Source organism: Halictus rubicundus, chromosome 16 (assembly GCF_050948215.1).
Source record: "Halictus rubicundus isolate RS-2024b chromosome 16, iyHalRubi1_principal, whole genome shotgun sequence".
NCBI classification, from domain to species: domain Eukaryota; kingdom Metazoa; phylum Arthropoda; class Insecta; order Hymenoptera; family Halictidae; genus Halictus; species Halictus rubicundus.
The window spans coordinates 8,843,783-8,871,654 of NC_135164.1; the positions used below are offsets into that span (position 1 = coordinate 8,843,783).

The 27,872-nt window shown below is 36.1% G+C and overlaps 1 protein-coding gene and 1 long non-coding RNA gene across 3 annotated transcripts; both read left to right on the forward strand.

Annotated features, from left to right (window-relative positions):
- The first annotated feature begins 2,941 nt into the window (after positions 1 to 2,941).
- LOC143362234 (uncharacterized) lies at positions 2,942 to 4,246 on the forward strand. The gene is made up of 2 exons (XR_013083616.1): positions 2,942 to 2,984; positions 3,031 to 4,246. It is a non-coding gene; the product is annotated as an uncharacterized LOC143362234 (long non-coding RNA).
- Positions 4,247 to 13,340: 9,094 nt separating this feature from the next.
- On the forward strand, positions 13,341 to 27,267 carry Axed (BTB/POZ domain-containing protein axundead). Of its 2 annotated transcripts, none has more exons than XM_076802201.1 (6): positions 13,341 to 13,652; positions 19,879 to 20,120; positions 20,662 to 20,834; positions 22,058 to 22,314; positions 22,995 to 23,389; positions 25,140 to 27,267. In XM_076802201.1, the coding sequence occupies exons 1-6, from the start codon at positions 13,442 to 13,444 to the stop codon at positions 25,359 to 25,361; spliced, it is 1,500 nt and encodes a 499-aa protein (XP_076658316.1). In that variant the 5' UTR covers positions 13,341 to 13,441; the 3' UTR covers positions 25,362 to 27,267. The 2 variants fall into 2 exon arrangements, with proteins under 2 accessions (XP_076658316.1, XP_076658317.1); XM_076802202.1 differs by lacking the exon at positions 13,341 to 13,652 and adding an exon at positions 18,103 to 18,508.
- Positions 27,268 to 27,872: the final 605 nt, after the last annotated feature.

The following is a 27,872-nucleotide window of genomic DNA, read 5'->3' on the forward strand; positions in this document are numbered from 1 at the left end:
CGTTCTTTGTGATTTTCAACGAACCAAAGAGAAAATACCAACGCTATTAACAGTTTCAACGATTTCGTGACAGCCCCTTGTCTTGCGTGTCAAATTTTGTTTAATATGTTCATTTTAAAATTAGAATTTAAATAAAGCGGTTGTAACCCTGCATCAAGAAATACCCAAAAACTCATTAGTTAATTAGCTAACTATTCGCCGTGTGTAAACATCTGCCAATGCACCCGTGTTGCGTAATTACTAGGCTGCGGATCTTTATGCAAATATAATAATTTATAGATTAATATATAGACATTAAAATCGAGAGGAAAAAAGCTATTTTATCCTTTCGGGACTGATAACATATCCCGAAGGAAAAAGTGTCATTCAATCGTTTGAAACATTTCACTATGTTGAGCTCTAGAAAATGAAAATATAAAATATTTATAAATGCATAGACTCCGCAGTCTACTAATAGTTACGGTAGCAGCTCGTATTTACACTGTTGGTGTGAACAGAGCATAAAGTACAGTATTTGCGTATATTTTGCTCAGACATGGATGTGCATATGACAGGAAGCAAACTAAAGGGAGGAGGGATGATAGCAACATACATGATGGAAAATATCATACTCTATACTACAGTAACTGTGACACGAAATCTTTCTATATGCGAGCGTACGCCAGTGTCGCTAGATGAGGGGAGGGGGCACGAAAAAAGGGAAAAATGTTACCCCCTCTCTGCCAGAGACAAAATGCGTCACGTGACTGCGGTGGAAGGGGAAGTTAGAGTGGGGACACAAGTCTCGATCTGACAACGCTGGCGTACGCAGCCCCCGGCAATCGAATTACAACAAAAACCTTTCATTTCGTTAGCTATGACACTTGTTGCTCACATCGTTGAACTGACATCGATATTGCAAGCAATTGTTGCTTCAACAGTTTTAAATCTTATGAATTCTAGCAAAATTCAATTCCCTTTCTCAAAAAATAATTAAATTATCGTCAGTAGACGAAGTGTAATAAAGATTGATAACGGCTCATTTGCCGATGAATAGGTCACTGATTTCAACATTTCGAATCTCGCATGACAACGGTACACCGTTCACCGGTGGAACGAGCATCGGAAATACCGAAAAAGTATCCGAAAGACGAGGAAAGGAAAGAGAATTAACGTTCGCATTCAAGATTCTCTGGGGGGGGGGAGGAAGACACTTAATTAAAGCGAAACGCGTAATGAGAATGTTAGGAAAACTTCATAGTCAATTCGAAAGAAAGTATCGATATTATAAGTATAAAAGATATTTGAAGTACGCGGACTCTTTGATACATCGTTCTAAATGGGAATTAATTCAAATTAAGGACGAAGATAATTAGACTGCGGATCGCCGTGCGAACGTCCGCATTGAGAAATTTCTTTGATCGATTATAAAATTCCTCGTGGTAGAAATGAAATGAGAATGGTTATTCGTTTCGGTTAACATACTCGCAAACGCGCGAAGATCCGCAGTCTGAGGATGATTCTCGACTGTGAAAGCAGGACAACGGTAAACGGAAACGGAAACGGAAACGGAAAAGAACGTGTTCATGGCATCGTTCGCTTAAGGAAAATAATGAACGGAATAGAAAAATCGTTCGACCACAATTGCTGCGTTCGTCCGCGTGAATGTCGGCCATGTGTAATAACATAACCGTTGGCGACTCATGGAACACATGAATGTTACAGGACACTCTGTAATAGAAGCTAAGATGACCGAGTTGTGATACCTTTGTAACATTTATAAAAGTCGATGTCTGTTCGTGGAAGAAACTGTTGGAAGTCGTACGCGATGCAACTCGATTCGATCAACGATCCATTCGCGACCAGCAATGTCGTTTAATCTGCGACGATCGATCATTTCGTATTCTATACACCTGGTTATCGCACGTACACTCGTTAGCCGCGCGAATGATCGTTGACGGACGAGTACTATAACCAAGTTCAAAGGATTTGTTACCATACAAAACGATGAAAATGTTTGCGGATTTTAATGCAATGATCAAGGACAAATCAAACTTGGTGTTGCATATCAGCAGCTACAGTATGTCCCTGCTTCTTGAAGCAAGTGGAAAAACAACATTTTTTTAATAAATGATATCTCGATAGACGCAATTCTATTTCAAACTGTAGAAATTAACACAAAACTTGAAAATTAAACGGTTCAGCAGATGACACGTTATTGGTTGATAGTTAAAAGTAATTCAACGACAGACGAAATCCCATTGAAGTTTCCTATACTTTTTGAGAATTCTTTTGAACTATAAATACATAAAAATCCGCAATCAAGTAATGCTTATTTAACGAGAAATAAATTGATCCAAAAAAATCGTAACGAAAAACTTATGAGATATACGTATATCTATGTAGTAACGTGGTGAACAATTTGTAAATCGGCGTCTCAGAGTCAACGTTCAAAATTTTCTTGTTTTACAAAGATACATCAGTTTCTAATAAAATAATCGAAATGAAATATTGAACGCATTATCGGGAAATTCGAACGACTCTGTTATCACGATTTCTCCCATGTACAGACAGTCTATATCATGTTGAACGATAGAAGTTATTCCAACGAATCCATGCGTGTTTTAATATACGAGCGAGGCACGAAGCTGTCACTGTCAATCGAAAATAGAATTGAACGGTTACATTTTTCGATTTTACAACTATAGTCGGCTATAGAAGTTTACATAATAATCATAACTATTTACGAACAAGACAAAGACTTTGCACATTTCAGGGTCATAGCAAATTTTCAACGTACAATTCCGGAGTAATTAGTTGAGTGTTGAAGTCGAAAACGTTTGCCTTAAACTAGAGCTTTTAGTCCTTCGGTATTAAATTTGTTAACCTGACGTTGGTTATTCCGATCTTAAATTATCAGTAAAGGATTCATTTCGAAATTTGGAAGACCACCTGTAACACTATCTTGCATTAAAATTTAAGATGACCTAATATTTATTTCCAATGTTTTGTATGTTCTTGTATACAAATACGGACATCATAATTTTCTAGGAATTGGTTTACTTTCGACCAATAAAGTACCGTTTATAAAATGTCAAAAATTTTTGTTTTTTTTTTGTCGGTCAGAACAAACGAAATTTTGCAGGAGCAGACTTTCATAATCGACTATAGTTTGCAATACAGCTGTCACGCGACTCGTATGAGTTGTAAACGAATGTTCATTTTATTCTCGATTGATGCAATGCGTAAAGAAATGCTCGGTGTTGGGAGAAGTCTCCCAACCGAAATCGAGGAAACGATACGGGACAATTACAAGCGTAAACGTTTGACGAAAAAAAAAAACGGGAAACGTGATAAACAACTATTCGGAAATAGCATAAACAAGCAGGAGAAAACCCGGCTGTCTTCTTTCTGCCGATCGTTATTTAATAACGCGAGTAAATGTTCCATCCTCTACCAACGGATAATGTGAAATTATGCGCGTGCGCACGAGTCACGTATTAAAGCAATTACCCTAAAGAAAAGAATCACGCGTAACAGTTACTTTGGTGTTTTCGTTACTAGGTAAATTGAGAGAAAGAGAGAGAGTGAAAGAATAAAATGTGTGAAAAACGGAGAGAGAGAAACAGAGTGAGAGGAAGAGAGCGAGAGAGAGAGAGAGAGAGAGAGAGAGAGAGAGAAAGAGAAAAAAGGAAAAAGAAATAAAGTCCCGTCGTATTTACGAGGTAGATGATAAAAACAACAATAATAATAATTAATAATAACGAATAATAATATTTAATAATAATATTAATATTAATATTAATGTAATAAGAAATTAGTTGCAGCTTTCTGTGTAAGGTTATTGTGATATCTAAAAAAAAATAATAACTTTACCGTAGCGATATGAATTATTACAGAAATAAGAATCTGATGTTTAGTGAGCAAATAATATTAACTAATATATTATATATATATACATATATATATAAATTTCATATATGTATTGCATATATATATATTTATATATATATATATATATATATATATACATATATCAGTATGTCGACGGGGCTTTTGAACGATATGCCCCACCGCGGTCGATGAGACGACGATGAAACAGCCGTGAAAATGGCCGCGAGTCGCTCTTCTTATTTTACTTTGCGACATCTTATTTTCATGGGCGAGGCTCAAACGACAATCTTAGGCCTCGTCAAAATACTGCCAGATACGCAAGGGCATTCCGAAAATCGATCACGGGACCAGCCGATTATTTTATCCTCAAAAACCAGCATGGTTCGCGAGAACCAAAAAACTATCGACGCTACACATAACGAAAGAATTCGAAATTGCACGTTGCCACTTACCCGAGTCGAGGGAGCAACGTTAGTCATGTAAATAAAAAAAAAAGATTGAAAACTATGGTACGAAACTGGCTCGATCATTCGGAACGTCCACTATGCATATCTGGATCAATCCGTCCATACGTGTCTCACGTCGAGGCATTTGCACAAATGCGTGCATATTAATCATTGGGACTACAAAAACATATCATCATATGTAACGGTAATGATACATAAAAATATATATATACATACATACATACACGAATATATGTACATGTATATGTATACAATATACAATATATATAATATATTATATATATATTGGCATTTGTCTGTGTGTGTATGTATATATATACATATATATATATTTAAAAAAAATATTAAGCAATAAGATTTTATTTATATGCCTGTAGAAAAAGAGTAAATTTGAATGATGAAAGCGAAACACTGCATATCAACAATGTGTGTCTGGGCAAGGATTAGCTTATATACATACATAATCATAAATATAAATATATATATGTATATGCATCAATATACATATATATATCTATAATCTTTACTTCGTCGTTGTCAGGCGTTAATGTTAAACTTAATTATCATTAATTAATTATTAGATTGTGAAAGAATTTCTTCAGGTTCTAAGCAAGATTTGGAAATAATAAAACAAGCAAAATATATCCTGTGTTTTTATTTTTCCCCGTCCTAATAGAGCAATCCCACGAAAGCGCAAGATTTCACTTTGTAATTAAAGTTTGTTCGTCTAATGCAATCAACGAGTAAGAGAAAGAACAAAACGGGACATATAAGGGCATTGCGCATATATTTTAGGTGAGAAATAATTTCACACAATTATTTTAATTACTCTGCGAATATCGTGTCGTCTTGTATATTTTTTATCGTTACATTTGTTAAATATTTATTTATACACAAATGATTCTTGCCGTTCTCCCCATAAGGAACTGTGCGAATTCCGGCAAGAATCATTTGCTCCGGAAAATCTGAAAATAGCGCCATTCCGTGCAGCGGCAAAACGCTCAAACTACTAGCCAATTTGTTTCAGTATTTCACCGCTAGATGGCGCGACATGTCAGTGGAGCTTAAAATCTGAAAATAGCGCCATTCCGTGCAGCGGCAAAACGCTCAAACTACTAGCCAATTTGTTTCCGTAATCGTCCGCCAGATGGCGCGGCATGCCAGTGGAGCTTAAAATCTGAAAATAGCGCCATTCGGTGCAGCGGCAAAACGCTCAAACTACTAGCCAATTTGTTTCAGTATTCCACCGCCAGATGGCGCGGCATGCCAGTGGAGCTTAAAATCTGAAAATAGCGCCATTCCGTGCAGCGGCAAAACGCTCAAACTACTAGCCAATTTGTTTCAGTAATCATCCGCCAGATGGCGCGGCATGTCATTGGCGCTTAAAATCTGAAAATAGCGCCATTTCGTGCAGCGGCAAAATGCAAATAAGTTATGTTGTAAATAAATTGTTCTGATTTACAGTGAGTTCCATTAATTATGAGACTGACTGGTATGTTTTTTACCTTCTGTATGGCTCCGGTACCCTTAATGTTCAGAAAGAAACGATCAAATGAAGAATTGAACGGATCACCTCGAATTCTTCAATTTTATTTAGAACGTTATATTAAGGTCAAAGGTTTAGAGGAGGTGCCTAAGTTCCGGAGACCTATTTCCGCTCTCTGCTTCGGTATAAATGCTATCGACCTTGGACAACTCCACCCGGGATAGTCTAACTTGACCTAATTTCGTTAAATCCTACATCTTTGCGTCCTTGAATCGATACCTGTTTCACAACTTCCGAAGACGAGTCTAACATGAACGATGATACTACATTTCAAAAAAAAAAAGAAGAAAGAGAACGGCAATGATTTAATTTACTTTTAATTTTGTTCACTTAAGAATTAAGTTCACTTAAAAATTAATTATTTTTAATATTTTATTATCTGTATTTTACAAGTAAATTAAAAAATGGTAATTATTTACAATAGGGGTGACCTCTCCGATTTCAATAACCTTGAAATATGTTATGAAGCTCATTGAAAACGGTGCATTGACTCTAATCAGAAACATATCAGCGTAGGATTGAAGGCCATCAACTTGCGAATCAATTCAACGCAAATTCTTCGTCCGCTTTTGGTGAAACAATTGATTTTCCTCGACATAAGTCGAGGTAATCGTCGACCCAACGTTTTCTTAATGGGACTCGAGACACCTTCGTAGGAGCCATTCCGCGTCAAATCTTCTTCATGTTGATTCTTCATGTTGCTTTTATAAGTTGCGCATCAACCCCGTTGCCTTATAATATCAAGCTCACACTCGTGATGAAGATATCAAACAGAAAACTAATTAAATATGAATAATAATGTCTATTAAATCGAAATAAAATTATATTCTTTTGCTATCAATATTTTCAGCTGTTATAGTATATAATAAGCACACGATAAATTAAATATTTCCTGTCACTTAGGACATTCTTAACTACAAAGCAATTATCGAAATTATAAGAGAAATTATACGGAAGGGGGTTAAATTATTCGATTATCCGAACTAAACAGGTGATATTCAATTTTTATTAATTCGTACAATGAACTGAAGCAGATCATCTTCACATCTGAAGCATGTGGAGATGCCAAAGACTTCGGATATCGAAGGATCGGATAATCGAGGTTTAATACTTTATCAACTAATATTATTATATCTTAAAAAAAGAACTTTGTCTACTTTCTAAGACACATGATAGAATGGACTAAGCTAAATTAGTGGCTATATTTTCGACATCGAAAATACGAATAATTACAATTTCATCTTTCTTGCGAATTCGAGAGGAACGGCGCTCCGATAAATTCTTCTTCGACTCGGTGGTGGAAAGGAGAGCTGAAATTGTTTATCGGACTATAGCTAAAGGGTAGTGACGCCCGGCGTCTGCGCGTCGCGACGGTTTCTATGTATAGCTAATGATACAGCGGACGTTGAGGGCATCGGTTCCTTGCTTGCGAATCATATGTTCATTGCAAGCCTGGTCATCGGCCAAGGCGCATGGGTTTTCACTTCAAAAAGTGACGACGACCCTGCTCGATAAATCGATACCTCTCGAAGTCAAAATTCCAAGTTCTAGTCCGCATTGTCTTCTCGTCGCATGACACTCCGCGCGGAAGTCGATGCATCGTTCACGGCATCAACAGTGTCTTAGCTAACCGAGTTAATGCTTTAATTATTACAATTTCATCGGCTATCGTCCGATATCTGTAAAATCAGTGTGAAACAGAGGGGGGGCGGGGGGACAGGGTGCTGAAATGATTGAGAGCCGTGGCTCGTAGTTCTTTCGACTGTAAATCCAACCGAAAAGGGCGAGAGTATATCGCTGCTGCTGTTTACGCGAGGAGGTAATTAGGCAGTGGTGGAATGTGTGCTGTGTTGTCCCTTTTCGCGTGTCAAAGTTCGTCGGTTGTCTGCTACCCTTAGTTTCAAGGAAGTTGTGATAATGGTTCCGAGAAGTTAATCGTTTCATCGTGCGTTACTCACACGTTGGGAATACACTTAATACACCGTTGGACGAATTTCTAAGCATACAAGAAGTACATAGTAAGTGGAGAAGTTGATATTGTTTTATACTAGGTTTTATCGCGCTGCTTTCTTTTTTGAAGACCTACGAATGCACTTGCAAAACCGAATTCTGTTTCCCTGCACCATCGAGGAGCGTACGAGGGACGTTCAAAAATGTTCTGGATTGTGGCTATTATTTCTCAACAACATGCCATATTTATAGTTCATTGATGCAAGCATTGACTTGCTGAGGCTCGTTTTATTAAATAATCCTGACAGTGCTTCACGATATTTACCGAAAATGAAAGTAAAGCACTTAATTAGTTGTCTTTTTATTTAAAGATTCGGAAAATTTTGAACGCCCCACGAGTTTATGGAAAATGTATAGTCCTCGTGCCTCTGTTGAATGAAGGCAACATCAAGAATTGATTACCATATGTTAGTCCGTAGTCGTAACCTATTAAGAGATTCCATAAATAATCTCATTTCCTATTTCTGGAAGATGAAATACTAGAACGTAATCATTGCATTAGTTTTTTGTGTATCTCAGTTTTCGTAACGTATGAAAAGAAATTTTACAAATTTACAGAAAATGTAAATTTCTAAAGTATGAGAAGACGCGCATGTTAATAAAATTTGACGATATTTTTATCATTTTTTGTTTTGCCACGAATGATTCCATGTTTCAATTATCATAAGATTCTGTAAGGATACGCGATTCAATGAGACCATATTCAGATTGCGGATATTTATGCGAGTTTAAATTTTTATAGATTATTTTGCAAAAAGTAAAAAAAATTGGATTGTAGAGGTCTAAGGAGCTGTATTTGCTAAACTGATCAGATTGTGATCAAGTAAAGAGTACGCAGTCCTTTGATAGCGTAATTCTAATACTCTTTTAATTTATGGCAGTTGTAAATTGTGTTACTTACGGAACACCAACCGAACTAGACTAAAAGAAGCCGGCGACAAGAATAAACATTTGGATTCTCGCGCAATTATCTTTGTGCCGTCTTCACCAACTACGGAAACACCGATTGTTTAATTATCGATAATCGCTCCTCAGAGTATTTTAATCGCGTTTACGGTGTTTTCTTTTCGATACGGCTCGACACAGTTTCCAAAGGTTACGATAGCAAATTGACTGACTAACAAAACTGCACTTCCACTGTTTGTTATTAAACAGTCCGTTCTCAAGTGGATCCAGGCTGGCCAAAGCCTACGAAAGTTCAACTGTTGAAAACGACTAGTAAATTCAGATTTGAAGAGGGTATTCTAGCCGCGAGTGTCATTTTTTAGGCCTTTTTGGAATTTTTTGAAAGAAATAACTAACACTGTTTCGTAACGATTTTTTGCACACATATTTACTATTATTTGGAGCATATAATATATTTCTTATCAATCCAAAAGTACCTAAAATTATATGAGCTGCACTTCCTCGTGCAGGTTTTTTTTTAAATAGTGTTGATAGGCTGATGCGATTCCGAAAAATTAATTATATTTTACTATACTGTTATATTAACCGTAACCTTCTCTTCTATATTCAATTGTAAACCATGTGGTCGCTAATGACCTAGCCAACTCTGATTTTAATCTCAAAGCAATAAATAGATATTCACGTTCGTCTCACATATATATTTTTTTACGCGCAATTCGTTCACAATGCGTTACACTTACATGGAAAAGTCTATTGTGTATGGCACACTCTACCTGTAGGCGTTCTCCTAAGATCCTAACGAGATTACGTTAATTTGTACGGATTCATGTCCGATCATCGCATGGCTATACTACTGAAAACAACAAATAACTTTTATATAATCAGGATAAGGTAAACAATAAAATACGAAATATCTTTCTCTTATTTTTCGCCGTTTTTGAGGTAACTTATATTATTGTACGATCCTGAAAATAAATATCTCAATTTTATCTTTGAATTTGAATACCAACCCAATACAATGTTGCATGCTGTCGTGAATTTCCTTGATATATTTTGATCAGGGAACGAGGCAGCTGGTTCTCGAGGAAAAAGAAAAAATGGAGAGAGAATGATAAAATCGTTAGCGTTCAATAACAGTAGCGGAATGTGGATTTTGCGCAGGAGACCGTTCACCCTCTTTCCCTCTTCCTCCGGACGAGGGTTAGGGTCTCGCCAGAGAGTGTAGATCTTTGCGGCGAACTGTAGACCGTAGGCCAGTCAGAGAGTATTGATCACACAATGGTAGCAACGGTTGATTTCAACCCGTAGCCATCGTTCAGCAGATTACGCGCACTGTTATCATACGAATTCAATCGAATTCAAGTTGACGTCCTGTTAACGCTTCTGCCGGCAATTTTCGAATAGTTCTTTTAAATCGACAATCAACAGTTGAGAATCTTCCAGTAAATTGTTAAAAAGCAACAGCAAAGGTGAAAGAAACGTTTCTGTCGCATAGCTGGAATTCCACCGATCGCCATCAGGCGTTTACCGATCAACTCGTGATTTCTCCGAAGCAAAACAAATTACATCGAAGTTATACGTGATTCGACAGGTGTACTGCGAACAATAAATCGATCGCGTTGCTTTGCAGTTATGCGTTTTCAGGTATCGTTGTTAAAATTACATGCAGTCGTGACACGTTTCAACATCGAACAACCATCTGGAAAAGATTTGTGTAAATCGATACGCAGGTTTACAAACGGCCAATATTTTGCCGTCGTGCGACATACGATCACGTATTGTTACTCGGATTGCAACTATATCAATCGTCGGGTCGATTAACGTTTTGTAAAATTACAGTGGGAACAGTTGGAAACGTTTTTATAAGCGAAATATTGAATTACCTCTACGACGCAAATAAATTTCTTTCTAACAAAATCTCCTTAAATAATTTCAATTCAGGTATTTTTGGTATATTACTATTACCATCCTCCGATTTTCTATATTGCTATTAGGATTTTCCAATCATCTAAAATTTTCAATAGAAACAGTGGATTTTAAGCAAGCAAATACTGCTACCGTTTTTAAATTAGGTTGCTAATGTATCTAATACATACAAAATAGTAATTTTTAAAATATTTTCGATTCAGTGAAATATATAGGACATATTAAACGTTTAACTTTGAAAGATTTCTTTAAGATTTTATTGCTGCTAGAAAGTGCACGCATTTAACGGTTAAATAGTAACAGTAGAAATAACGCTATGATTCACGGTAACAACAGGCACTAATTTTCCGTTTGCAATTGACAACAGGATATTGATTGCGGATGTTACTCGTTCGTGGTAAGAAATTCTGCCTTGGCACTGGGGAAATAGGATATTTTAAACGAATTGCATATTAGTATCAAGGTTGCCACGACTGTATTGCAGTTGTCGGAACAGTTGTGTAATATAACTCTTTGCCATCTTTCTCGAAACACGATTTGATTCGATATCGAACAAGGATACCTCGAACGCGAGTTGCTCGACGTGACGATTTCTCACGCGAGTTCGTTGCCACGTAATATTTTCAGAAAAGTCAAGCAACTCGCTCTTGTATAATTCTTCCTGTCACTGTATACCTGTCTGTGCATACAGCGCGTGATAAAGGATAAGACGCTTCGTCTATTTTTATGTTTCGCATAATCTTCGGCCGCGTGCAATTGATCCGACAGATTTATCGTTTAAAAATTTGAAAATGCCACTACTTTAACCCTTGTACGTCCCTCATTTTCGTATCTCAATATGAAAATGTGAATATATCACAAATCTCGTGTGTCACATTGACACAGTCGAAACACATCGATGACATACAAAAATAAATAGTGAATTTAGCGAATTATTTGATTCAAAATAAGCAAATAAATATTTATTCATTCGTTCGATTTTCAGTCGCACCTATACGACTTCATATCACTTCAGATTTTACCGTTCTCCGTCTGCTTTTGTCGCGCCCTGATTGGTCCGTGCTTTTCGTTAATAACTCCTTAACAAAGCCGCGGAGAACATTTTCTCGAAGGAAAAAGTTACTTCAAATGACCTCGGGAATTACCCCTTTCCAGGGAAATACAACATTTTGGAACACCCTGTGTACAAATGGGTGAAAAAGTGTACTACCATTTTGGCTCTGGCTGTGCGTAATAATAATAATAAATTACGCCTGCGATATCGCGGAGTCTGATAGGAAAATAAAGATGGTCATAGAGAACTTGATTAATGAAAATAATACAGACAATATGCTTAAGTTGATAAATACATATTCACAGCACTGCACGGTTATTCGAAGCTTTGGCTCGACTAGCACGTGACTGTATCAACGTACAAAAGATTTATCACGTGATTTCTTGTAGACAGGATACTGGCGGTCACTTTTGAAACCACAAAAGCGCATCGACTTACTGCCGCTTGATTCATTCTTCAAGTGACTTTCGCGCGATACGTGTTTTGGCGAAGACAGCTAGCTCCACACAGTACAATCGGTTTCGTCGACGCGAGGACCATCTTCTTGTCTCCGGCGTTGGTTGTGATCAGCCGATCGATGGTTCCCTCGAAGTGAACGAATCAGTGTACCGTGATTCTCTTAATCCTTCAGCTGCGCCATCGACGCATCGTTCCACGCGATTTCAACTGTGAAAACAACTTTGATTTGTTGACTCCAGAAACGATTCGGTTAACACTTCACCTGATGAAAGCGTATTAATACTTAATCGGTCACACGCCCTTACTGAGATTGTTTCGTTTGTGAATCTTCTGACAATTCTTGCGATTGTATGTCAATTATAGGAAAATAAATGTTTAAACCTTGTTTATGTCCAGTACTAAATAATTCTGATAGGTTTTCTATAGTATTCTAAAGTACTACAAAAGTATAACCGCACAAAACTTAATTCTAAATCAGTTTATCTATTTTTTAATTACTTTTGATTCTTCTTTTAAAAGTACAATTTCAATGGGATCCTCACATTTACTGATATTTGTGTAGCACCTATACGCATAAACAAATTATTGAAAAATTAATTTTATTGACCTACCTATGCAAGTGCATGCCACCCCATGATATGATAACAACTGCAATTTAGTTGATTGATGTTTCTGTCTAGACAGAAACTATTACTGAAGTCTTTTTTTATCTTCTATTTCTTGAAACGTCGTGCAACATTTTCTTTGTACTTTCAATTATAAATATTGCAGTTTCAGAAACAGCAATTGAAAGTTGTGTGATTCATAGATCAATGAATCCGCAGACATTTTCTGATTGAAAGAAAGGATAGATTTTTGTATTTCGCTTGATTCGTCAAAGATTACAGGAATTAAGGAAAATTAAACGATCTTTTTAATGTGGGCTTTTATTTATTTGGATGTTAAAAAGTTAATTGAATGGATATATGAAAAAAAGATGGCGATTTGAAACTCGTTTATCTGTTGAAATTTAGTTATAATTTTATATAATTTCGTTAGTTTATAATTTTCGTTGGAAATTTAGTTGAAAAAGTAAGTTTTTTCGCAGCTGAAGGAGTAATAAAAGTTTATACATCTAGAAGAACGTTCAACATTTTTTCACTATATAAACACTGTGTTGCTGCGTTGAAGCAAAGTGCTAAAGTTGAGTGTAGCCAAGCAATGACACCTAAACTATTTTCGCACCGAAACACAATGGGGTCGACGCTTCTTGACTGTTTCGGGTGCAGTTTGCTGTGGGTTGCCAGCGAGTGGATCGTTTCCTACGCATTCAAGCTTTGCCGAAATCATACGGCCACGCATATTGACCTTACAAACATGCGTTTACTTCCGTTTAGAGAGAAGCTCTTCGAGGACGAGCATGGAGCGAAAGGTGAGAAGTAATATCTTAAACAGCGAAGTCTTCCGCAATTTAACGAACAAGAAAGCGTTGTGCAATTCACGACTGGAACACATTCTGGCACATTTGATTGAAAAGACACGGTAGACCTTGAAAAAGAGCACAGCTGCGTTTCAAGGCTTTATCGATGCAGCGCAATTCTGTTAACAACTAATTTTCGCACATTTTGCTATTGTTAGACAGCGGCTGCGCCACACGTGGCAATTAAATTCGCACATTTTCGCTGTTCGCGTCGACCATTTTCGTTCTCTACGATCAATACTAGTTCCATACTATTGTAAAAAAATTGTCAAAACTTGGCCAAAACTCGAGAAATAGGTATGTCCGATGTTTGATTGAGTTCTCAGATAATAATTCTATGGAGAAATCGAAGTACGATGGTCTCACCATTTATACTTGCAAAATGGTAGAAGTTTGAATATTCTCTACTCGATATATGTCCAAATATGTAGCCGATAAAAGTTCCAGAGCTATCCCCACTGCCGCAGGGTGTACCTCGTGAGAGGCCACAAAGCTCGAGTGACCTCGGTGTAAATATAATACGGGTCGGGTATATCGTTGTGAGACCAGGAGACCACTACAAATCCAATAACAAAACTTCTTTATTTTTGATTATTTTTTTGTGGGACTTTCATCAACATATTCGTGTCCCTCTCTCTCTCTCTCTCTTTTCAACCATTCTAACCCTAGCTCATATCTTTTATATCTTTCTTTCATCGCATAGAAGATGACATATTCCATAGTTGAAATCGACCATTATAGTATGACGACATGGACGATGAATTTTACATTTGTTTCTCTGAAAACAGGATGCGTCCACAAAAGACGATTTCAGTTCTCCAAAATGAAAAGCATTCTGCATACAAGAGACGTTCATTGTGACTTCAAGGTTTTGTCGTACGCTCTTATTTCGATTCGCTGTTTTTTCCTGTCACCCTTTCCTACGTTTCTTGCGCGCATGTTTCATTCGACGCCGTATACTGTCATTGTTTTGTAGACTTTTACCGTCGAATCTAGTAGAGCATGACGAACTATCGCAAACAAGAGCCTACCTCGGAACGCACAAAACGCGTGTAAATTATCTTCAGACTTTTTATTACGAGATTTAAAAACTGAGAACAATCGACAGAAGTAATTAAGAAAGAGTTCACTGTGTGAAATCGTTAACGAATGATAATTTCTAAATGAACATTTTTCTAGCAATATAAAATACAGTATAATAGGATATAAATTGTGATACCAAATTCGGAATTATTGTAATAAACGGGGCACAATTTGTTTGAACAGAAGATTTGTATGGCAAGCAAAATAAATCGTACTGTTGCTAATGTCAATAAATTGAGAATCATTGCGTGGATTATGTTAAGTACATGAGAAAGAAGTTGCATGCGGGCGAAAGTAAATCGAATGGAAGGCTTCCCACTATTGTGGGTTTGATTCGTTTAATGGGGGATGGCCAAATCAAGTTGACTTTGCTCCACTGCGCTCACTGCAGAAATAACTATTAAATGACGTCTATGGAAAGTAGACGCTGATATTGTCTAACGTTAATATGCACATTTATCATAATTATAATTAACTGATCTATTAACTCATTATTTTGATTTTTGTCCATCGCATGCCGCACTGTGTGACGGTCTAAACAAAGAAAACATGCGATTTTTGATAATTACAATCTATATAATAACTAAAGAATAACTAAAATAACAATGTACGACATTGAATACTCTACGTTGTTGTGCATTTACAAAGATTAAATACTAGCTCAGGCTATAATCTAAAAACCTACGTCTTCGCGAGTTCAACTATGCATCAATCTTGCTTGTTATGATTGTTATTACACCGTATTACATAAGTAAATAGACCATTACCTCAAGCGCACATCAATTGCTGTTGTCATAACTTGTTAGGTTAAGTCTGCTACAAAAAATCAACCACTAGAGTTGAAAAATCGGTTGGCGGTGCGTGTACGGCAGAGTAAAAACACAAGAGTCATAGACAAAGCTGAAACAGAAAAAAGATACATTTTTTAATTACTCATAACACATAACCGTGTTTCCCTTATTGTGCTCTCGCTACATTTATCGTGCCTTACTGAAATGCGGGCGCGCCTAACCAATCTTAATTAAATTACAAGCCCGTGTGAAAGCTGGCTTAATTTAATTATCTGTCTGCAGTCAGGCCTTGTTAACGTTGATGATTTTCTGTAAAATTTGATTAAACAAAGCAACATTCACTTTCGGCTAATATATTATCAACATGATATGAATCAATATGATGATACAAAAGATCCACACAGTCCTGTGATTAGATTTTCGTGGTTGAAATTGCTCTCTTCTGGAACGATGCTCTTGGAACAAGAGATTTTTTTGCTAAAATTGTTGGACCCCGATAGGAATCGCAGCTCCAACTCTTTGACTCACATGACCCTAATTTTAGCGAACGTGTGATTCACTCAGTTACAAGGGGTCTTGCAAGACCCCGCAAGCGATAACGATTTTTTTAAGACTTGCACTTCACACGTTTCAAGGAATAAAAGTCATTCAGTTCTCCGAAAGTCATTCTGCACAGATTTGATATTGGTAGACATTAAGTAAATTTACATAACAAACATAACAATATAAGTACCTACAATGTAAAGTATGTACCTGTTAATGAGACTAGTATACAACAAGAAATATGTATAGTAGAGTTTCAATTTATTATTCCATATTAAAAAATGTTTTCTTTTTTCTTTTGTACGTATTGTATATATTATTAGAATCTCCTCTTTATTTTGGCTGTCTTCATATGACAACATTCATGTAACCTTGGTCGAGGCTACTAAAATAGACGCATTCACGTGTTTCTCGGAAATCCTAATGAATTAACACTTGTTAATTATTCACTCAAAATGCAAAATATTATTAACATCGTCTCACGATTATATCTTTGCTCGAGAGGAGGCATGTGATAAGTGGTCACAAAAGAAAACTAAATATCTTTTAAAAAATCTTTTAAAGAAGAGTGAGTTTGTTTTGTTTGTTGTCCTTTTTTTTGTAGAAAGCCTTACCTTGCGTCTGAGTTGCACTATCAAATATTGTCGTTCTGCTTTTTCATTTTGCATTCAAGTGCACCTTATCAGAGGGCAAGGTAAGCGTTGTTTGTGTCTCTTGGAGATGTCAGTGTTTCGGCGTACAGATATGTAGTAAGCATTCTACGATCCCTTCCTGCTACACGTTTCATGTTTGCGAATTTAGTTACAGTCATCGAAGCACAAATTACTTAATTCGATAGACTGCAGTTTGACAATAAACAATATAAACAGAAAATGTATATTAGGAAACAATTTAAACTCATAAGTATATCGAATACAAACTATCATTTTCAGTAAAGATATGTAAAATAAAGAAAATAAATTGGAAGAAATAACATATTTTAAGACGTAATCCTAGCATTTTCATTATTTTTCAGATACAATACTAGTTCTAAAACTTCTTGCATCGAATGAAATATTTGATTTTCAACGTTGTGCTAAATAAACTTTGACCACTTGGCGCAAGATAAAATATTCGTTTGACCGAATAGCCGAATTCCCCTTGTTTCCCATGGTCGCGTCGTAAAGCAAACTGTATCCTTCTCCCATCCTGTCGCTCTGAAGTGCCTCGATGACAGTTCAAGGTATCGATAAGGTCTGTTCTCATAGTCTTCCGACATTCTTCGATGCGTTGCCCCGGGACCTTTACCCATTGTTTATAAATAATTGTCGTCGCAGTTGATAAACGCGAACGCGCATACGTTTACATTAAAGTGAATCCCACGAGGACTGACTCATTCATGGCAGTCGCCACGAGCACGATCGATCTGTCAGTCGAGCGAGGCTGCTCGTCGTGGAAGGGTGACTGAGTGCTCTCTCCAGTCTCCATCGCTTTTACATAGTTCGTTCTCTATTTTGCATTCAAAATCGCTCATTGGATAGTGCAATTTTCCTTCGGCGAAGAATGCCAGAATTGCTTCTGTCAATCAATTTATTTTTCATACAATAAGAACATTTTTCCGTGTTTTATTAAATATCCTGCAGCTTCTCTCGAGCTAAAAACAAACAGAATTATTCCCGTCGATCATTTCGTCTCAAAATCGTGCATTTTATAAAGAATTTCTTCTGGAACCAAGAGAAAAGATTCTCATTTCTATTATAGCTGAAACATTTTGGTGAAACCCATAAAAAATCGTGTATTTAAATTTTTCTAACGTCAGAAGAGTTAGTTAATGCAAAATTATTTCCGCTAGTTGATTCATTTATATGATGAAAATATTTTGGCGAAATTCGTTAAAAGTGGTGGAATTACATAGCGGAATTTTTCTGGAGCCAGAGAAGCTGCAGTTATTCTTGCAAATTAATTGATTCATAATACCGTAGAGACAATTTTGGCGAATTTGATTAAAAATGATGCAGTAAATAATGACATTTATCTTGTAGAAACAGAGCTAAAATTGAACCGGCTGTATAATTGGTTTGTTCAGAACAAAATGAGAACATGTTGGTGTATCGCAAAGGACAGTGTGTTCAGAAAGTGAACAGTCTTGTTTGACAAAGGATTTTTGTAGTGTGGAAAAGGTGTTTCCGTTTTTAGTGAGAGCCTACAGCAATAAGGAATACCCGAATTGTTTACTGTATCGCGCAGTGTGTTTCAAGTAAAATCGAGTGACGTGTTGATTGATAGTCGATGTTAATTACGTAGGTTGCAGTTAATGGATTGGAAGCTTTATTCGTTACTTATGAAATTGGTTGCCCGAAACTGACAGGATTCTGATGCATATTGCCAAAATGACAGTTGCTTACAACGACGGTAAGATACACGCGATACAAAGAATCTATCTATACATATGTATATTTATAGAAAAATTAGTATCTAAAAGAAAATCTAATCTCTATTCCTATTCTAATTCAATCTCATTTGCTACTATATGAAATATATCATTCAATTATGATATATTAGCTATTATGTTTTTACTACGTATATACTACGTGTAGTGGCGAGGAATAAAAAGTAATTTATTAGTCTTTGCTATAGATAAAAATTACAGATTCTGTCATTCATCGATCACTGCTAATGACAGGTAAATAGTTCTCGAACGAAAGATATTATAGTATCTGTCGCAAACACTGCCAAACCTTTGTATGATTTAGATATAACACTGAACTTGTTTGAACAGCCACATGCATCTCGATAAAAATATATAAAAATGAAAATCGAACTCATTAAGGTCGGTCATCATCGCATGTCAATCATTTGAAGAAGTGACTCATGAAAGACACAATAAAGATGCGTGAAGTATTACCGCCTTTCTTGGTAGATATGATTGCGACATACAGTTTGTCACACACCCTTCTTTTGGTAACAGTGATCCACCTTAATTAATTAAAATCAGTACAAATAAAAGAATGAAAACAATGTCGTGTCTTTTAACAATTTGCTATTTTTATCAATTTAACTAACCAGTTCGAAGATTTTCTTTATCTTTACAGAAACTTTCCGGTATTTAATTCAATCTCTAATAAATCAAATCTATAGACAAGCTTGCGGGCTCTTTGATCTCATGGTAATTCGATGAAATTTTTAAATATACTATTATTCTAAATATTTACGAAATATTATTCTAAAATATTTACATAGTAATACGCATATCGCCTTCATGTGACTCACACGCGTCCGTTAATAAAGAAACTATTTATACCAGATCGTGGCTTCCTCAAAACCATTCACTTCTTATCTAAACTATTTTTTTTATATAGCAGATAGTGTCCAAGTAATTTTCATTTAAAGATTAAATTCGGTCACACAGTACGTTCTAATATTTGTGGATGGGGGTGTACTGTGTGCCATACATTCAAAGCGTTAAGATTTAAGACCTTTTCGTCGTATGGTTATTGTCGAACGAAATCCGCTTCAGAAACGAATGAAAAGCCCTTTCAAGTCCAGAGTCTAGGTCTTTTCAAAGTCCAAGAGTGTTAGGTTCGGTGCCTGATTTACGACCCCCTCCAAGGCTGATTAGCCACATTCGGCTTCACGTTTCGAACGACAAAAAATATATTCGGAGAATGTACAGGGTGGTGTTTAGCAAAATAAACAATTTCTTTCTCTCCCAGGTATCGTGTTAATATTCTGTCTGCGACTGCATCTGGGAAATGTCAGGTTTCTTTTTCGTTTGATTGCAGGTGAAGGCTCGCGATGCGTTCGCTCCGAGTCTGAGAAACTACGGCGCAAGATTCAAAAGTGCATACGGCACCGGATTTACACGAATGGAATAATCGTTCCTTTGATGGCGAGGCATTCTTCCAAAGAAAAAACGTTATTCCGAATTTCATCGGAGGACATGATTCAGCAACCGTTGATTACAACCGAAGAAATTTCACTACAGGCTGCGGAATCTGCTGGCTCCAATATGGTGGTGCTCGAGGTACGATATTATAAAAAGAAGAACTGCCATTTATTCGATTGTAAGAGATTTGGGGAATTATGGGGAAAATTTCGACGGAATTTTAATATGTTGTCGAGGTCATGACTCTGAACAACTTTTCTCTAAACAGTGAATTCACGATATATGTCGTCGAAGCCTGGATGATAAATGTCGCGGAATAATCCCCACTACCGCGGGGGGCCAAGTAGGCTTTTTCCAAAATAAAAAAGATTGTAAAATACAACTTTTAGTATTTTCTCTGGAATTCCGATCAATTGTAGTTTTTGAAAAAATCTTTTTCACATCGTGAAGTAAACGATATAGTAATCGATGTTTACAAGGATCCTCTTTTGACTTTGAATCGTCATTTAAGTAACTAGAAATATATTTCTACTAAAAGTTGAATAGTTAGATGGTAAGATAATCGTCGCATGTTCCATGTATGTAACAATGGCAGATAAGAGGTTAATAATCCATTAACAATGTTGCACTCATCCATATATAAACGGGAAAATATGCTTTTATCTTCGAATAAATATAGGCCGGTCTACCTGGTGACACATGGAGGTACTGCGTAGAAAGAGGACGACTCGCCGAGAAGTCGGAATTATTCCGCGCCATGCTCATCGGTCCACTTGCACCTGCACCTAGCGATCCACCGCCTTTGCTTCAGCTGCAGCACGTGGAGAAGCGTGCATTCGATTATCTGTTCAGGTAAATCGCATCGACTACCACTTGATTAAAACATCAATATTGATATTTACATGTATATACATTTGAATGTAACACAAGAAACATACAGTTTTACAGCAATCGATAGAACGTTCAAGCGATCAAGTAGCTAATGATTGGAAGTACAGGATCAGTCACGAAAAACAGAACACTTGATTTTCTCTGTTGGTATGAAGGAGAAACGAAAATTTCAAAAGTGACGAGAAATTTCAAAACAGACGAGTTCAACGATCTTGGACACTATGACCTTGAAATAATCTTGAGTCCAGAAATCCGAGTTCCATTTTCAAATCATGGAAAAATGAATTTAAGAAATATAAATTATTGGAGCAATAATAATCCGCGCTGGTTACCAGAAATTGACAAGCAACGGCCTTTATGTATAAATAAAGAATAGTAAACAATAAAATAGTAGGGTCCTTAGCCCTACCCTTGGTAGGGTCACCACTTTGAACACTTAATAAAATAAAAGTCGCATTTAAGTTTGATGTCATTTTATTTTAATTTCTGCACACAGTATCAGTTCAAGATGGTAGTGTCCTAGGTCGTTGAACTGGGAGATTAAAAAAGAGGTGCGATTAAAAAAATTACCGACGACATTGAAATGACGTAAAAATACGTTAATTCGATCATTCATCTCAGTTAATGGAAACATTTTCTTGTATCTTATATTTGAAACATCATAAATGTGTATAAAAATCCACAGTTTATTCCTAAAACACGACTTAACATTTTACAAATATTACAAATACATATTGAAAAAATCTGCTAGGTATCTTTTTGTGTTAACATCATGTCGGCCGCGTGTTTGTGGACGCTTGTAATATCCGGTACAATCGCGTACTTCTGGATTATTTTCCTGCTTACATACTCATTGGTGATCTCTTGTAAACGAAAATTGAGTAGGCCTCGGTCGACCAGAAAGGAGCGTTGCAAATGCCGATTACGGAAAACCGTTTCCTAAGACACGCGTATAAAAAACAGATATATTATCAAGAATTTCTGAAAGTTACCTTGACACGTGCCAACGGGAATATTTGAAGATATTTATAAATTATTTGTGTTACTTAAAGAATCGATTGAATCATCTTGCAAATTTAGACATACTCATTTCTTTCTGTAAGGATAAATGGTTTGGTTAAGTGGTGAAGTTGTCAAGCGTGGTTCTCTCGCGTTAGCTTGAAGCCGATCGATTTTCTGCACAGATATCTTCTCGGCGAGCCGATAAATTTCCAATCCGTGACGACGGCTAGGGCCACTCTCGACGCAGCTCACCAATACTTGTGTCCGGAGTTGGTGTATCTTGCTGTCGAGTATCTCGAACAGAACCTAAACCCGAGCACCGTACTCGAGATCTATCAAGGGCTCAATCTCTACGCGAGCCCAATATCATCGGACATCTCGAGATCGTTCAATGTACCCACAGCACCGCCAACCCCTGGTGACGATGCTGGCGAAATAGGTATTGTAACACCCCGTTTCATGTTTTCAAGCTCGCTTCACGATGCTCATAGAAACGTAATTATAAATGCCAAAACATATCTACCTCATAGAGAATTTCATTCGTGTACTATGTATACTGTATTGTCCGATCGGTGTAATGCCAGAAATATTAATTTAAAATATCTATTTGAAGTTCGTGTGAAAAGATATATAATTGAAATACGTCTTACTTGTACGTATATTTGTAAAATCAAATAAATGTTTCAAATAGTATTTCCATCTAGAAGTAGAAAATATTTTTATTTCTTATTTCGAATACTGTTTCATCCAGCACCGCCTATATTAACACTAGGTTTACGCAGCACTAAAAATTACTATTTTACATTATTTTATAAAAATAACATGAATGTATCTATCAATGTTTGTAGCCACTCTTTTAATAATATATACCTAAAGAAATCAATTTGTTAAATAATTGCTCACGGATGCATTTTTACAATCTCAATATTCGCAATTTAAAAACATTAGAATCCGCCATTTTGACGGGTCCCGTAAATCTAGTGTTAAACGTCTTAGCCCTCGTTCGAGCTAAACACAGAAAGCATCTCCGCCTGTTCTTCTTTTACGTGGATGAGAATTGCGACAACGAATTTTATCGAATTTGATCAGTCTTTCATTGAAGTTCCATTGCAATTGTAGCTGAAGCATGCACGCGGCTTCTTCTCGCCTGCCTGGAGGAAATCGATTCGCATCCGAGGGTCATCTTCAGCCAGGAATGTTTCGAAGAATTGAACGCGACGGAGGTAGAACAATTAGCATGCCGCGACACCCTGAAGCTGAAAAACGAATCCATCCTGTTCCACGCGTTAGAGAGGTGGGCAGCATCCGAATGCCGAAGACACGGAATCGAACCATCGGCGAGCAACAAAAGGTCCGCGCTGTCCGACAAGGTTTGGTACAGCGTGCGGTATCCTCTTATGACCGATAAAGAGTTCATCGAAGGCCCCATGGCGAGCGGAATACTCTCCAGCGAGGAATCCGCCGCCATCGTTGCCAGAATCCTCGGACATACTCAAACACAGGATGGAGAAGAGGTATGCGAGGAAGTATATGTATATTGACCATTATAGCGTTAACATGGTAATGTTCCATGTCGCGCGAATTTTCTGTTCGACACAAGTTTCATCGATTTCGTTCACAGCGATCAGCGTTATTGATAAATAATTGTAATCTATCGATAAATTTTTGATTGATAAATCAGTGTAATTTAAAACATTGAGAAAATTAAAAGACTTTAAGAGTCTTGTCTTATATTTACTTAACAGTAAAATCTTAGAGTTGAAAATTGAATTTTCTACAGTCTGATACTACTGGGGGAGAAAATGGTTTTCAAATTCGTATTTATCATATTAAAATTGCCAAGAATTTACTATTGGCCCTCAAAACACGAAATGGATGATGGACAGTATTTACCTGTTCCGCAGAGTGATATTTTACAGCCCGGATATTTACAAAATTTTAAGATGTTCCCATATTTTTGCATTCGCAAAAATTATATGTAATTTGAAATCGTTTCGTACCCATGTTGGAAGTGAACCGTACTTCCTTATCGAAAGTAAGCCCATATCTTATTACTGAAAATAATGTCCCTGATTACTATCAGGCACTGCTCTTTTATCTGTCCTTTGATGTACTAATCATACAGATTGTTCAAATACAACTTTTACGAAATGCGGTTACCCCGGTATAAGTATTTCAGTCGGCGATAATCTGTCGCGAGGCACACTAGCATTCGGATGAAGGTTTTTTACTTTTCGTGTAACTTTTAATCGTGTTGAAATTATAATTTTATATCAAGGTTCCATTAACGAAATTGTCCGTTATTACAAAGTGTACGATGACGGACAAGACGCAAGAGTTACAGAAGTCCAGTGTACGCTTAAAGAGATGCAGAAAGATGGGACTGTCAACAATAGCACGTGTCACAAACTCATGTTTCGTGGTAATCTATCATCGAAAGTCAATACGCCAATATTAACTAGGAATCAGTTGTGCAATTGCAATTAAAAACGGTTTCACTCGTTCTGTTGCATATTGCAACTTTGTAGAGTCTATTGTAGAGCAAACAATGTACTTTGAAGTAGCTCATAAATTTAATATCCTTACCAACGAATTTAATACAATGAATCGCATTAATGAAGCTTAGTAATAAATGAAGTACATCTATTTATTTGGAGTGTTTCAAATTACTTGAGCAACACGAATATCGCACCTATAATTAATAATAGAAAAAAAATACCAAAGAAAAACATGATTAGGCTTGATACATATGATATAATCATAAGTGTACGATATATGATCATAAAGATTACGATAAATAAAACATTTGGTTATTATCGACTTTAGGAGAGACAGATTCGATGACCTAAACCTTGACATACATACGTTGTCAAGGTCAGTCTCCCGAATAACTTCTAACAGGTCTTGTTAGCCGCTGCTTGTTGTTATTTTAAAAATTAGTAATTATTCAAAAGAAAGCTTATTAAAAATTCAAGAGCATATACAGAGTAAGTCAGTAAAAATTACCACCTGAAATCACTCATTATTTGTTGACTTTATCAAAAAATGTTTGAAATGTTTATTGTATCCGAATGGTACGAATAGATTTTGAATTATTAACAATGTTATTTTTGCTCCCTGCTATTGTAGGTTAGTTCGTGGTCAATTCCTGGTTGTATTTTAATCGAGCACGAACTTTTTGCACTGACCTAATACTTTCGACGCTGGTCTCACCTGCGGTGTAGTGATAAATAAAATTCTGTAAACTGATATTCTTTTACACAGCTGAGAAGTCCCGTTGCTGGACCACTATCCAGGCTGTCGAGTGCTCCTAGAATCACTGCAAACATTTACGAGAACCGAGGGTGTACGATGTCGAAATCGGGGAAGAAAGAGCGACAAGACAATCGCAACAACTGGAGGAAGGAGTGCGCGACACAAGGGCAAAGAACTTGCGTCAGAATTGGCACCTACATTTTACGGGTTCTTGCTTGTATTTTCGACTGAATAATATTAAGAAGCCAACACGGTAAGAAGTAGAATTAAACGAACGGGAAGACCCACCGGGAGCCGACATCTTTTCTACTGTGTTCTAACGAGCTTTCTTGTCTGATTTCATTTTCTTCGAGGGTTGCACAGGCCAGTTAACCCCTTCTACTATATTTGAAAGTGCTTAATTCCGTTGGAATGTGGTTTGACTCAGAGTTGGGCATTAATCGGTTAAAAGTTTTAATTGGATTGATTTGTTAATGCTTGTGATTTTTAATCGTAATCGGATCGTTAGAAATCGCGGTTGTTTTGATCTAATTCTAACAACTATCAAACAAGAAAAACTTCTCGTTTTTCAAAAGCATTTCAGCAAGCTCATATGACAATTTTATTAAATTTTATTTTACTGCTTGTTTTATTGTTTTACGTAATAAGAAGAAGTATTAATTGATCATTAACTGTTGGTTTTTAATTGATCTAAAAGGATAACAAAAAGTTTCAATAGAAACATGTTTTAATAGTGTTGTAATATTTATTTGACTAAGGTTACAACACATATTATGCAAATTTTGTTTCTTCGAGAAATGAATTTTAATAGTTAACAATCCAATCGACGATTAAACAACTAACTTAGTCATTCTATTGGTGCTTGAATACCTACTGCAAGTAATTTCGATTACACATCAGTTGAATTGAAAACTGAATTGTTAATTGCAATTTATATTCAAATATTAATATAATATAATTAAATCAATAATTTCACCTAAGAAATTATTAAATATCTATTGCAGTTAATTGAGATTATACGTCAGTTGAACGAACAATTTACTCGTTAATTGCAATGAGTGATCAAATACTTAAATTGCAATTGTTAATCGTTAATAATCTTACATATTGCTCAACTCTGATTCTATCAATCTTTGCCTCTTCTTATGATAAATGAGTTACAAGAGGCTAAAACGTTAGTTAACATTTGGTATACTTTTGTTTGTTAAATTAAGGTCTTGCAAAGATAATGTTCCTTATTATAACAAAAAGTTTCTTTGAGCGGAAGGGCCGTTCAGTTGTTATTAACTTGCGTGGAGTTATCGATGATCACTTTGATATCAGTTTGTCTATGAAGCGTACTTTACCGTTTACAAATTTTATAATTCAGATATATTTATTTTAAGGCGCGCCGAATGTTGGTCTTAGAAAAAAGTGTTGCAACCAGTTTAACACACTGCGGGGATAATTGTTTTATTATCTATGTTATTAATTCCCTCGGTCGTTACGATAAATTAATTAACGCGATTTTAGTATTTTATGCCGATACCAAAGAAGAATTTCATTTATATCAACAAATACGATGATTAAACAGTATTTTCATACGAACATTTTAAAGTTTCTACGATTTTATCAAGTCCAAATGATTATGCTTCGAAAAGTGTTTTATTTATGTACAAGATCCTCCATGGAATTTTTAATTTCTCGTTGCCACGATTTAGCATGTATGTATCCTGTTACACGTTACCGCGGTGTTCTTTAGGTTCGTTGTGTTCATAGTTGCTGTTCAAAGCATATAGCATTTAAATTATCAGTTATAGCGTGAACCATGGCTGGTCCGTGTAAGCGTGCAAAGTCTAACAACGAAGATTTCGTGTTCACAGATCTTTTTTTTACATCGAAACGTTGTTTAGAACGTTGTGGAATCTTTCTATTTCAGGGTTAACGAGAAAGTCGCTCTACAATTTTCCTCGGCGAACAGATAGGTCTACCAGAAAGCTTTAATATCTATTTTTTAAAAATTAAACTTTCATACATTGAAGTTCAGAAGTAGATATAAGAAATGATTACTATATTATTCCGCTCTTTCCCATAACTGTATAAAACGATAATTTAAAAAATACAATAATTAATTTAAAATAGTAGAAAGATTTTAAAAACTTATTATATTTTTTTTTATTTATTAACAGCAAAACTACCGAGCACTAAAGTAAGATAACCAAAAATTTGATAAAACTTACAAAATCTCACTAAATCGAAACTTCAGGTGTGTATTGTAACATAAATTCGAGTGAATTAACGTATTCAATAATTTTCTATAAAACGTGCATTGTTTCAACAATCATACGGCGTAGAATTTTAAGTCAGTCTTTTTTTGTTCCTCTGGTAGTTCTAGTGTTAAAGTTATCAAGAAAAGAATATTTAACGCCTGTTTTTCGCAAATGATGCAAACAATTTTTATTTTGTATAACGATCCGCGATGTATTGCTGATTCTGGAGTAAACTTGTTTGTGCACAACCATGAAATTGCGACATTATCTAGTCACCCGAGGTAGAAAAACCCAATAAATTATGAACAATGATATGTGAATAATTGCTTTCTCCTTTAAATGTAAGAATTTTTAAATGGCGCATGTAAATCGTAGATGTAATTCGTAGTACATTTTATAATCAACGAATTGTATTGGTTAATGTGCTGCGTACCGGCGCAAAAGTTGCGAGTTAATTACTCGGCCATGAGTTATCATAGTCTTTACTCACGGT

Coding starts and splice junctions, on each gene's coding strand:
- Axed (XM_076802201.1), top strand. CDS start 13,442: ATGACACCTAAACTATTTTCGCACCGAAACACAATGGGGTCGACGCTT. Junction 13,653..19,878: donor GGACGAGCATGGAGCGAAAG/GTGAGAAGTAAT, acceptor GTTTGATTGCAG/GTGAAGGCTCGCGATGCGTT. Junction 23,390..25,139: donor AAACACAGGATGGAGAAGAG/GTATGCGAGGAA, acceptor TCTTTTACACAG/CTGAGAAGTCCCGTTGCTGG.